General features: G+C 46.6%; 1 protein-coding gene across 3 annotated transcripts in view; it reads right to left on the bottom strand.

Moving 5' to 3' along the window:
• The window catches only part of LOC107992940 (chondroitin sulfate proteoglycan 4), a 35,493-nt gene extending 29,477 nt beyond the window's left edge, over positions 1-6,016 (bottom strand). For 2 of the 3 annotated variants that reach the window (XM_017049065.3, XM_062076586.1), the window contains exons 1-2: positions 5,777-6,016; positions 1,288-2,122 (exon numbers count right to left, since the gene is read on the bottom strand). In XM_017049065.3, the coding sequence (XP_016904554.2) occupies positions 1,288-1,372 (85 nt within the window). In that variant the 5' untranslated portion in view covers positions 1,373-2,122; positions 5,777-6,016. The other variant, XM_062076137.1, reaches the window with a different exon arrangement.
• Positions 6,017-13,543: the final 7,527 nt, after the last annotated feature.

The following is a 13,543-nucleotide window of genomic DNA, read 5'->3' as shown; positions in this document are numbered from 1 at the left end:
AGTTCGTACAACTTTGTTTCGAACATTTACAATCGATGGGAGGATTGATTTTGCTTTATCGGCGACAGGGAGGCGTACGTTTAACGAAGAGCGACAAATACAGCTTCGTCTTTTTATTCGGATCATTACGAATATTCTTTCTTCATTTAAAAAAAAAAAAAAATCTCGATTCAAGCTTCGATCATTCTGTTTTCTTTCGCACTTGGTTTAATCTCACTTTCATCGTTAAAGACAAACTTCCTGAAAGAGCGAACGATTTCCTATTTCGATTCGGCGAGCTATCGCGTGTCCCCTATCTCCATGTATCGAACCCATTAAAACCGAAACGTTGGAACGGAAATGAAATGAAAAGACGACATCCCGGAGAATAAATAGACACGGACGTGAGAGGGAAATCGAAGAACCGCGAGGCTGTATCACAGCAATTACAGATGATCGAAAACGCATCTGCACATGTCGTATTTTCGTATTTCATCTACGTCGATGCACCGCGAGATGATCGAATCGCCGTCTCGTATTACTATATTAATTCTCCGCATCCCGATTTATATCCGTACTTGTTCACGGAACGAGCGATGTTAATTTCGTAATTAATATTTGTAATTAACCTTCCCATATTTCCTACGTTATGTTTATTTTACTTTAATATCGAGCCACCATAAAATAGCTACTTACTTTTATCCTCGGTATGCGATACTGTATATAAATCTAATTGAAAAAAAAAAAAAAAGAACCATCGAAATGAACATTTTTCCCGCGATCAAAAGCGATATATATATTTCTCTTTTCCTTTATCTTTCTTTCGAATCAATTGAAATTGTTCCATTGTAGGAGACGTTATGAAACGAGAAAGTAGACGCCCATTTTCTAGTTGAGAATTCCATCATAGGTGAGCGCGAAATGCTGACGATCGTTCATATTTGACGCGAGGATCGTCGTAAAAAGGATTTAGGGGAAGCGTCGTGAATCCAGGGATCGTGTCGCGCGTTGGATCGAGCGTGGATCGTGATATCGCCGAACCGTGTTTACGACTCGCGCCGTTTTCGTTGGTTATTAAAAACGGTCCAATAGATGGTCGGTCGGGTTATTGAAAAGAGGAGGGTCGGTATCGGTGATATAAGTACATTCGCGGCGGCCACTCGTTCCACTGACCATAAAAGTTAATCTCTGTCGGTGTTTGCTGCCTTTCCATCGCGCATCCCTGGATTTACGATCGCGCGACGGCAACGGACGAAAGCGAACCGCGGCTTTCTTTCGTCACCGTTCAAGAGGACGTCTATACATTACCTTTTTCATCCGTTTGGCAATAACCCAAGAGGAGGGAGGCCGTTAGTGCTAAGAACATTAACAGCCCCATGTCGTTGAGAAACATTAGGCTCCTCTCTCGACGTCTTCTTTTTATCCTTTCCCTTTTTCTTCTTTATATATATATATTTTTCCAATCGAAATATCGCACGACTTTATCCTCCCGTATTCGACACCGTTTCCTCCGTGATCCGGTTACGTTCGTGAGAGGGAAGAAAGTTTGCGTACGCTAAGAAACGAGGCAACTGGGGATAACGCCACTTGGATGGATATCTCGGGTTCACGCGAGAGGAATTACGATAGACTATTTACAAGCCGATTAAGATTCGAACCGTACTTTTCTCCATCCATTTCGAGGCGTCGTTCGTCACGCGCACAGTATGAGGTAACGGGGGAGGGGGCGTACGAGGCTCGAATCTGTATCGTTCGTCGCCGCGTTGGACGTTGATTCGCCGATGCCGACGTCGACGAATGAAGCGGCACGGTTTCTCCACGTCGTCCCGGTGTTTCGTTCCGTTGCCAACGCTCGCTTTTAGTCAACCATTCACCACTCTCCTCTCCACTATCTCTCGCCGTTGCTATTTTCGGGCACCGAATCAAAAGACACCGTCAGGCCGGAACAACGCGGAAACGTTGGTCGTTGTAGTAGCTCGTTTCGTATAAAAGTGTAAAATGGAACGGTGATTTTCCTCCTTCGAGTATCGGGCCGATGACGTTCCTCTCGCTTCTGGCTGCGTTCTATCCTTTGACGTCGTGGTCCTGGCTGGCATCGTGCACGTACGCTCCTCGTTTCCTGCGCCGGTGAATCCCCACCTTCCTGAAAGGATATCGGGCCACGACTGTAAAACGAGACACCCACGTCCGCTTTGCCACCGTTTAATCAGCGGAACGACTTTGGATTTACGCGACGTGTATCGTACGCTTCGATTCTCTCGACTGTATATCGACTCGCCGCCGATTCGCTACGCTCGTTCGCGAGACACTCGACGGTCCAACCTCTGTTTTTGTCGTGGCTTCACGGAACAGACATCATCCAATTTGCCTCTTTAACGAGACGGTTCTTTCGAACCGTGTCTGTTGCCCGCTCCTTGGGTCCTCTCAAGGAGAGTTCCTTCTTCAAAGACATCGTCCGCGAAGGAACGTTTTATAAAGAGAGAGAGGAGAAACATTGAAACTTTTAACGCGCTTTTGAAGTTCAACCAGCCGTCTAATTCATTGTTCTCGGTCGGACACGTCCGCGTGTTCGAAGCGACGATACTTTTAGTAGATATACACGATTGAAATTTCATCATTCCGAAGAAGTGGAATCCGCTCGCGTTCAACGACGCTTTTGCGCTTTTTCTTTTCTTTTCTTTTCTTTTTTTCCTCTCCGTAAAGCGACGCGTCAAAAAAGATTGGAGAACACGGTGGGGAAATTGTAAACCTTTTATTGTGCCACGGCGAAAGCTAACGTTCCTGTTTATTTGCCGCCAAGATCGACGAGCATTTAAATCCGTTGAAAAAACCCGGAGCTTCCTCTTGATAACGATAACGCCAGGGAACGCGAGCGGATTTTTTTCCCGTCGATCGATTCCGAATTCCACTCCGAACGAAGAAAAAGAGTTTTCCGACCGACAGTATAAACATTTAAACAAGCTGGTTAATCTGGGACTTGCCACCTTCGTCTCTGCGTTTTCTTTCCTCTCCCCCCTTTCTCTCTTTCGCATTCCTCTCTCGTTTTTCTTCCGTTATCGTATATTTTCAAGCCGCGAAGAGTTTCTTGGCAAAAGTGGCAAGCGAGAGAAAAAAGTGTCGGTTGGGCTTGGATGCTCGATCTTGCTACAGTGCTCGCGTTTCGGCTCCTACGAATCTCATTTGCAACGGCCGACATTCGACACGGTTCGCGATTCCCCCCTCCGACTGGTGGACAAAAAAATGAAGGGAGAAGTTGGATCGACGTACCACCCGAGCCATATTTTTCTCACCCCTTCTCCAACTCGCGTTCTCTTGGATGCTTCGTTCCGACACAACGCCCAACGCTAAAACGAAAGAGAGAGAGAGAGAAGGGAAAAATAAAAAGAAGAGAGGAAAAAATGTAGTCGGGTATTTCCATTCAACGGGAAAGAATCGAATACAACGGAAAAGCATCGACCCTGCGTCTGTCCCACGGTTACCGATATTCATTCCCGCGCGATCGAATGGCAATGGGAATAAGCGCATCTCGTCCGCGACATGGAATCCATGAAAACCGGGAAAAGAGAGAGAATCTGCCTGTCGTGGCCGTGAATCCTACAATTGTCCGCGTTTCCATCGCGGAAAAATTCCCTCCTCGCCGACCTTTCTCTTCCCGAAGAATATAAATATTTCACGGAGAAGAATAAGGGTAGAGGGTAGCACGCGGAGTGAGATCATTGCCGATTTTACCGAGTCTATCTATCCTCTTTACGCCACGGAGATAAACGTTTCCCGGAGAGCCTTAAACCGAGATAAGGAAATGTACGCGATATCTTCGAAAAGTCGTAAAGTCCGCGGGATTTCCATAATGCAAACCTGCCAGACGTATACGTATACGATATAGGATGCGATATGAGCGCGACACACGAGCCGTTCGTCCATTCCTTTTTTCCTTGTTGGGAAAAGAGATGAATCGTGAAACCGAGTTCCGATATCTGAGGATCGGTAATGTTTACAGCGTATTTGCGTTTTCTCGCCGCCACTCGACTGCTCCTGGTTGCAGGGTAAAGGGAAAGAAGAAGCGTCGCTACCGATACTTCTCCAGCATTAGACTCGCGTCTAATGTAACAAGCTTTCGAACGATACGTGTATTGGTGCGCGCCGCCGGCCAATCACGTACTTGCCCTCTCTGCCAAAGAGATAGAACCCCTGTTTTACCTCTTCCCGACCTGGCTTTCGTCTATGATAGCGTCTGCCTTGTTGTGCAATCGATCACGTTGTTTCGCGTAATCAAACTTTTACAAACTACCGCCCCTGACGTGAAAGTTTAACGTTACGCTCGTACGAGAGGAATCGCGAGAACGATTCGTGATATAAATGTACTCTACTTGGAACAAATTGTCACTTGCGGGCATTCTGTCACACGAGGAAGAGGTTTCGCGCGGAGAAAGCGTTGAAAGCGTTGAAAGCGAGAGAGACTACGAGGTTGGAAAAAAACTTGCCGTTGAATACCGATTTCGGAGGCGATCGCAACGTTCTCTACCTTTGTCCGACGAAATGCCTACGAGGTACGATTCTCATCTACGGTTCCGTCCTTCTTGAATCGCGAGGAAAATAGTTGGAGGCATAAATCGTAGCGACGTAAATATTGGTTTTTCTCCATCTCTTGGCGCGGAGAAGGCGGACTGATTCGAGCGGACTTTTTCCCACGAAACGATTCACGGAACTTGCGTCTATTCTCGCAATATACAACGATAACAAAGAGATTATTACGTCCCGTCCCCGATCTCTTCTCGTCATTTCGAATCGCGATAGCTTTGCGTTTCTCGTCGTTCGCCTCGTCACGTATGAGCCGTGCATTGAATCGCGAGAATCGCGAGTCGAGAAGAAACGTGCGATCGAGCATTGAAACATCGAAACGGAATCAATGTATCTTTTTTTTCTTTCTTTTCTTTTTCTCCCCCTTTCTCACCGATTCGATCGAATCGTTCGCTCAATCGCACACGCGAAAGAAGGGTGACGCAGGTCCTTGCATGCTCGCGACACTGCAAGGACTCTGTAGATCCTCTCGAAATAGTAGCGTTACACGCAAAATCCATAGGATGCCAAAGATACGCGCGTCCACGCAGGCGGGAATGCTCGTGCGAAAGAAGTGGCGGCAGTGAGTCGGGAGAAGTTGTCGGGTTCGTTCGTCATCGACGCTTGACCGGCGTGGAAAAAATTATGCAGGCTCCCGAAGTGTTGGGCCAAAATTTGCATCCGCGAATCATGACTGCCGCTCGTATATCCTACCGGGTTGACGAGAAAGCCCGTGGACCCGTGTAATGGCTCACGTACGCGAACCGGAGCACGCGGCTGAAATTTAAACCGTCACTACCACTAGCATCCCTAGTATCATTGTCGCCGCCGCCACCACCACCACTATCATCTCCACCACTACACCACCACCATCACTACTACCACCACCACCACCATCATCGTGATCGGAGCAACACTACCACCACTGAGATCAAGTATCGTGGCAAGCGATATCACTGTCCACCCTCGTCGTCACCTCGCGTCGTGTCGAAACGCGAAAGGGAGAAAGGGGAAGACGGGGACGCGTAAGCAGGCAAAAAAGAATGGCAAAAGGAGAGACGGACGAGAGAGGTTGACAAGCCCAGAGACACCGGCGTCGACGTTGGAACGATGTTGCGGAATTTCGCGCAGTATCGAGTCGAAACGTTTGGCCGTTCGTTCGCTGTCACGCCGAGTCGCCGATGTTTCGCCCTCTTCCCTTTCCCCCCGATATCCCGCCTCGTGTCGTGGAGATTTTTACCGTATCGGCCGTAACAGTTTGGCTGCGTAGACCGGGACGCCGAGCAAGCGTCCTCGTAGCTCCGTTTTCACTCGTAGCAGTGAAGCACACGCACCGCACCGACCGAAGGGAGGCAACGAGCGTGCGTCCGACCGACCAACGGAGGAACAGAGAGGGTTGCAAGAGAGACGAATCGAGAGAAGAGCAGCGTGCTTCGACCGGGCGTTCCTCGGTCCTCCTCTGCCGCACGACGACTGAATCTTCGGGGTAGACTGGGGAGGCTGCGCGCAGGGTCGGCCCCGCTCGTTCCGGCACCCTGGTCCTCTCTCCTCCCCCCTCCCCCGCCCCTTCTCTCTCTCTTTCTCTCGCTCTCTCTCTCTCTTTCTCTCGCTCCTCCTCTCCTTCCTCTCTCCTCTATCGCTTTCTCTTTCTTCCTCCCCCTTCTTCCTCCTTAACCTTCTCAGTCGCGACTGCTTGACATTTCCTCCTCCCTAGTGATGGCCATTCGATCCCCTCTGTCGCGAATTTTTAAGCAATTTGCTTAACGATATATGAAGATCCGACATCCCGAGACTTTGAAAGTATCGCGAGACGTCGGAGATACGCGTTGATACACGTTCGCCCAAGTTTGAGAACTGCGATGCACTCTGAAAGCATTGCATCGCTTTGAAAGATTTGTAGATCTTTGATACGCGAGAAATGTAGAAATATACGCGAGAAATATGTAGATTCCTCGGTAAACTCGTATTCACTCTGCGTTGAAATCGTTACCATTGTTATTTTTATACCTTTTAGATTATTAAAAATAGTAGAGATTTCGAGCGTTTCGAAAATCTCGAAGTTACTTTCATTCCATTCCGAATTCTGAACACCTTCAAATTTATCGTGGCTGTAAAATGCGTCGCGGATTCGACGAATTTATTTTTCTTCCCCTCCCTCCCTCTCTCCCTCCCTCTCCCTCTCTCTCTCTCTCTCCCTCCCTCCCTCCTTCCTCTCTTTTTTCGATCAATTTTTCTTGTTTTCTTGTTTTCCTCCTTATTTCCTCGCATGTCTCATTTTCCTGTATCTTTTACATCTTTTTCCTCCCTCGCTTGTCTCGTTCATTCCCCGTCGATATATTTTTCTCTTTTCTTCTTTTTTCACCCATTGTTTCCTTATTTTCTTTCGATTTCTTCATCCCCTATTCTTCTCTTTTTCTCGTTTGTTTTCCTCCTCTTCGTCTCGTCTCCTCCTCCATACACCTACCTAGCGATAGTGGTGGAGGTGGTGTAGTGGTGGTGGTGGTGGTGGTGGTGATAGTGGTGGTGGTGATGGTGGTGGTAGTAGCGGCAGCGAACCGAACTACAGGGCAGATAGGGATGCTGCTAACTTTTAGGATTTCTCTTTGTAGAAAGACGCGTTTATCTCGGGTTCAAAGGCAGCTGGAATTTTTAGCCGCGTTACGGGGAATACCGGCGGTACTTTTTTATGAAAAGGTCGTCCATGAATTTCTACTATTTCAAAATTTATGCCGTTTTCCTCCCTCCGACCAGAAGATTAATCGTCGAAGAGGGATCCGGCAAGAAGAGAATGGAAGAGACGACCACGATATTCCTCCCCGTTCTTCGCGAGCGTGCGCGTTTTTTCAATTTACGTTTACCAACTACCGACCTCCTCGAACCGAGCCACGTTGGTCGTGTGCTGGCTTTTCCCTTTCGTAGTCGCGGGGATCAATCGTACTTTCCATCACCGTTTGTAACTATGTATGTAACGGGTACGAATTGAAGAGCGAAGAGTCGCTAAGCGAAGAAGAGGCGAGTCCGACGAGATCCGTATTTGTTGAAAGTTGTTCAATGATCTTTTTTTATTTTTTATTTTTTTTTTTTTTTTGATTCGATGAGCGAAGTTTGAACAAGGGCCCTAAAGTAAACCGTGGAAAGTAAGGAGGAGGGATATCGAAATCGATCCCTCGTTATCCTTGCCGCGAGAAATGATAATTCGACGATTTCGAGCGTAAATGGAGCCGACCGCGAATTTGAAGATATTCCTCTCGGTGCGCACAAGTTTACGAGTGTACAAAGTAACGCGGAGAGAAATTTTTGTAAGATCCGAACGAGCCACTGAGATGACGCTCGCTCGCGTTCTCAAGAGGGCCGTTTCCGTTCTCTCGAGTGCTTATCTTCACGAATCGCGCACGTACGCCAATTTCAGGCAAATTGTTTGTAGCGTGCCGTCTGCGGATTCAAACGAGCCTATTACCACTCGCAACGTCTTTATCCGCTTCGCCTCGAAATGATATTCCTCCCCCTTCCCCCCAGAAGACAGAAATATTTGAATTTCTGGGTCATTTCGTCGTTAAAAACTCGCTTTTTCTTCGCTTCGAGATTATTTCGATTATGGCACGCTTCTGCAAATTTTCATAGCACGTACATAGCACATCAAAAATGTTAAAAATGTAAGCAAACGTGCAATTAGATTACAAAAAGAAGGCGTCGCGTGTTTATAAATTCTTGTGTTTTTTTTTTTTTTTTTTTTTGTTACACGAGTCGGCCATTTCGGTCGAGTTAAAAAGAGCTTCGGTATCGGTAAATTACCGAAGACACGGGGATTACACGCGAGCGCGAAGCTTCGTTAAAAATTCGATCGAGCATCGGGCGTAACTTTAAAACGTAAACATTTTGAAAATGCGAGCCGCGGCAGCATTTATTCGTATTCGTATTGGCCGGATCAATCGGACGAATTTCGTCGTATTCCGCGTATAAATCACGGGCATAGGGTAAACTACCCGTGTCGCGTTTGACAATACTCTAGATGGTCCGTGGCATTTCAAATATTCATCTCTCGACGCGTAGATGGAAGGTACGAGTGTAGTCACTCGACGGCCTGTTTTTCGGCAAATTAACGAGGGCTATTAAACGCGTATCGGGACAGTTGCACCGTGATCGTAATTAACACGTCGCACAACGAAACAAAGTGATTTGCAAATATTTGGTAATTTCGAATATGATGATGGAACCACCGTTGAAATCGGGCCGGATAATGCGCTACTCGGACGTGACAATTGTCGTTTCGCATCGATGAAAATCTGATCAACTACGGCCACTGTTCGTTCGTCACCTCGACCCCGTCCCTTCATTTCTCTTTTCTTTTTCTTGCGATTCGCGGCGAGAGAGAGGTATCGACTGGTCTTGGAGAAACTTTCCACAGCGCAAACAGATCTCCTTGTGTTGTCGGTAAAGTATATAACGGGTTGATTTATATATCGAGAGGATATCTACCGCCTAGTTTCTTGCCGTTCGGAAGAACAAGATATTTTCGTTCTCTCATTCTGAAATTGACTCGCCTCGGGGGAGTCTCTCTCTCCCCTCTCTCTCTCTCTCTCTCTCTCTCTCTCGGCCGAAGACGAACAAGGCAATATAAACCGATGCACCGAATACGGAATACGTTCGACGCGCAATGCGATACGACTTTGTCCCCCGTCTGCCGGATGTCTTTTTATTACACGACGAAACGGTTGTTTGCGCCGTTTTACTTATTTTTACGATCCTACTTGTTTTTAACGCGTAACGTTCCGGTTCCGACGCGCGATTTGCACCATCCGCCCGAACGTTCGATTCTCTCCCTATTAAATTTCATTGCGCATTCGCGACCAATCCGGTCCGAAGCGGCCTTTTGAATTCGTGATCGAGGCAATTATCGACCGTCCTCTCTCGTACCTTTGAACTAAATGCTCGACCGCGCGAACATCATCGTCGAGGAATATCGTGCGATCTTTTTTCTCCTTCCTACGTGTCCGTTGTTTTTCTCTCTTTCTCCCACTCTTCTCCCGTTGGTCCATTTTCTCTCGTCGGTCCATTTTTTTCCCTCTTCCCTCCCTCCCTCTCTCTCCCTCTCTCCCTCCCGCCCTCCCTCCCTCTCTCTCTCTCTCTCGTTGCAACCTATCGTTACACATTGATCGTGAAAATTCCATCGTCTCAGAAGTGCAAACACTTGAGAGATATCAAAGATATACCGAGCGCGATTCCCCTCCGCTGTTGCTCGGCAAGGGACTTTTGGCAACTTTAATGTCGGCGTAAACATATTCGCGTGGGATATACGCGCGTGCCGCACCCGCCAACACTCGCCATCGGTTTGTTCGTCGACCTCTCTTCTGCTCGGAAGAAAGAAGGAGTTTATAAATATTTCGCGGTTTCGTAGCGCGACCCCTCCGTTCTCCTCGCGTTAGAGAATAATGTCTGAAGAGGTTCGCTCGAACGAGCGGGCTATAGCAGTTGGTTCAGCCAGCCAGCCCTCTCCTTTCCTTGGATCGATATAAGCAAAATTCGACCACGATGGAAAGGAAGGAGCACGTCTACTACCTACACGTACGGCTTTATTTCGTCGATGGTTAATTCTTCTCGGCGTGGAAATCCCTCCTCTCTCTCTCTCTCTCTCTCTCTCTCTCAATCGAGTCGAAAATTTCTCTTTTCCTCTTCGATCTGACCGAAATATTTTTGTTCGAAACTTGCTCTCTTCTGATATGCATTCGTGCTCGTACCGGCGATAAAATCACAAAGCGATCGTTCATCTTCGTTCAAAGATGTATTCCGCCGAAAGAAAAACCCTTAGTTAGTCCGCGGTGTGCTGAGAAAATTGGACACCAGGGGTTTCCCGTGTAACCGATTCAATTACTGGTTTATTGCGCGTCTCGAGCATTCATCGTGATGAAAAGGAATGAAGAAGAAAGAGGGAAGGTGGTTGGGACGAGGGAAAAGTCGAGTTTCCGGAAATGGTTGCTCAAATGGTACCGTTTGATGGAAAACTTTATGCCCGTTCTTAATATCGCGATATCGCAAATGCGGGAAAAAAAAGGGAAAAAAAGAGTTATAATTAAGATTAGCGCCGGGAGCGTTCATTTTCCTTGTTTCACGGCACGCCACTCCACTCCACGGATTCGAGGAAATCGGAAGGAATGGGGATTTCTCGAGTAATTCTCGGAAATAATTTTGATATAATCACGAGGCAAGCGCGCGTCTACGTTTGAAAATGGGAACGGAAGTCGATTACTGAACTGCGAGCGAGCTGGTAGAAGCAGTAAACTCGTTCCCTCCCGTACACGTTGGATTCGTACGTTAGTTTTGAACAGTCGTAACCGCACTCTCCAACTATTGGGTATCATGCACACCTTCCGTTTACCGTATTACGTGACACATTGCACGATGCAACGACGACGAAGAATGTGATACGTGCTATGATACGCGAATAACTATCGCGTTAAGACGGGGTGGATCTGGTGTATCGATTGCCGTAAAGCGCTTAATCTCTTTGGAACGCAACGGGAATAAAAAGAAAAAGGAAAAGGAAAGCTTCGAAGCGGAGGAAATAAACGATGGAGCTTAATTTGCGTTACGCTTTCTTTCTTTCTTGTTTTTTTTTCTTCTTGTTTACACGTTATTAACTAAGTTTCTCGTTTAACTTTTCTCCGGCGGGGAAAGGAGAAGGAAGACACGAAATTTACTCCGCCTTCTATCCCTACTCCTCTCGAACGTTAAAAATCCATAGAAAGAATATTGGAATTGAAATGATTTCTTTTCGTTCCGATCGTCTACAGTTATAATTGGAGAACGCGTAATTGAAAATATTTTTCTCTTGTCGGATAGGTACTTGTTCCTTTGTTTGATCGTGAAAAAAAGACTACGTCCCCGTTTGCTTTCACCCTTCGCCCCTTTTATTTTATTTGATTCGTTAACAGCGGGACGAGTTTGTAAAATTGAACAATGCTACCGTGTTCTACCGTGGTAGATGCTGCACCCCACGCTTCTTTTCTTTCGTCGCGTCTCTTTTGCTTTCTCCCTGTCTCCTCAACCTCTCTCTCTCTCTCTCTCTTCGTTCCATCCAGTTTTTAACCGCTATTTCGCTGAAGGTGCAAAGCGACAGCCGTAATTTCAAGACCTTGAGAAACGTTTTCTGAAACTATTTCGTTGTTGACCGTAATAAATTGCGCATAATTGTGGCCCGGAAAATACTAGAGGGCGAAGAGTGCACGCGCGCGCGAAAGCGACGAAAAAATAGGACGAAACTCTACCCCTTGTCCGCGTAAATCCGTTGTCAGTCCGGTGTTAAACGCGAAAAAAAGTAAACCTTCTTTTGGGTATAATTAGAAAACTTTACCTTTAGCTTTGTAAATATTTCGTAGAGTTTCGACGAGGATGAAAATCGCGGCCGCGGTCTCCTCCTTAACTCCACCTTCCTTTCCTTTTCCTTTCTTCACCCTTTATCGCGGCTGGAAATATAAAATTCCGTTACGTGTCGCCTGACCGAGTTGTTTGTGCATTCGGAAAATATGCAAATTAAACTCGTTCCAGTTTCTTTTCGTCTCGCCTCGACCCTCGTGTGCAAGCCGAAACTCCTTCTTCTTCCCTTCTTCTTCGACTTGCTCGCCTACTGCAAAAACATTGCTTATTCGATTTCCGAGGAAACGGTTCAGGAGGAAAGGAAGCGAGCGAACAGTTTCCCCTCTTTGAAAATTCAACGCCCCAAAAATTCTCGGTTCTCCTTCGACTTTCCGCCACGAACTTGGAGGCAACAAGTGTTTCGCATTTTTCCAACGATTGCAAATACTACCCGTGCACGCGACGGGATTAAATGATGCACGTAGTTTTCTCCGATTCGAGAAACTGTCGAACTGGATGTGCCTCGTTTATCTCTCGAAGATTAAACGGATAAACAGACCGAAGGAGGATAAAAATAAAGAGAAAGTCAACGTTCAACTCTGATCCCTGCTCGTACAAGTAGAGAGATCCATCTCTAACGAGACTGTAAAATATTGCTAATACGATTATCGATATAACTGTTCGTTTAATATATACGCGGAATTATAGAGAGTATCGTCTGTTTCGCAGCCGGTGAACGGAATTTATTACTCTCCCGCCGTTTTCAACCGTTAATCTGGATTTCGGCTTTATTTTCTACTCTCTCGCTCTCCCTTTGTTCTTTATTGTACAACTATTATTATCCCGCGATTTATTTAAACAATAAATTCCGCTAGTTATTTGGCAATAACACGGGGCGAGGGAGGGAGGGAGGAAGGGAGGAGTAACATAAGGTAAAAGTTATCTCGATCATCGACAACGTCGATCGATGTACACAAACGCTGGGACGGGAAATCGTTTTCATTATTTCGCTTTCATCTTTTCGGAATTTTAAAAACTCGGTAAAAGTTAAAAAAAGATATATCGGAATCTCTCCGTTCGTTTCTCCATCTCGTCTTGTACGTGCATGTAGCAACAGCCACCCACCTTGCCCCTTCCCTCCCTATGTTTCGATATATATTCTTTTATAAGAGGACTTTTCAACGGTGAACGGACTCTTTCTCTCTTTCTCTTTCACACTGCTCGCCGCTTCTTTTATTTTCTCCTTTATATCTATATTTGCGCGAAGGGATTTTGAAAAAAAATACGATGCATAATATTGGATATCGGATTGATCCGCGTTGAATGCAGTTTCCCGGTCGCTTTGCACGCACATGGAGCAGACCGTGGAGACGAGCGGCGCCACATGGAGACGGTAACCTCGTCTCGTAACTAACGATTCCCCGGTACCCGGTACGAAAATAAACTATTTATGAATCATTCCGAGAATACACATAATTCCCTCCCTGCCTCCCTTCCACCAATCTTCTCCCTTTTTAAACGCCTCTCCCCCTTCTTCCCTCCCTTCCTCAACCCCCTCGCCCACCTCATTTTCTCGACGCAACCGAGGATCAACTTCTCGCGTCGGTTCGAACTTTATTTCGGTTTACCCCTTCTCACTCTCTTCTTTTTCTCCTTA

The sequence above is a fragment of the Apis cerana genome, linkage group LG1 (assembly GCF_029169275.1).
Source record: "Apis cerana isolate GH-2021 linkage group LG1, AcerK_1.0, whole genome shotgun sequence".
NCBI classification, from domain to species: Eukaryota; Metazoa; Arthropoda; class Insecta; order Hymenoptera; family Apidae; genus Apis; species Apis cerana.
This window is presented reverse-complemented; position numbering and strand designations above follow the sequence as displayed.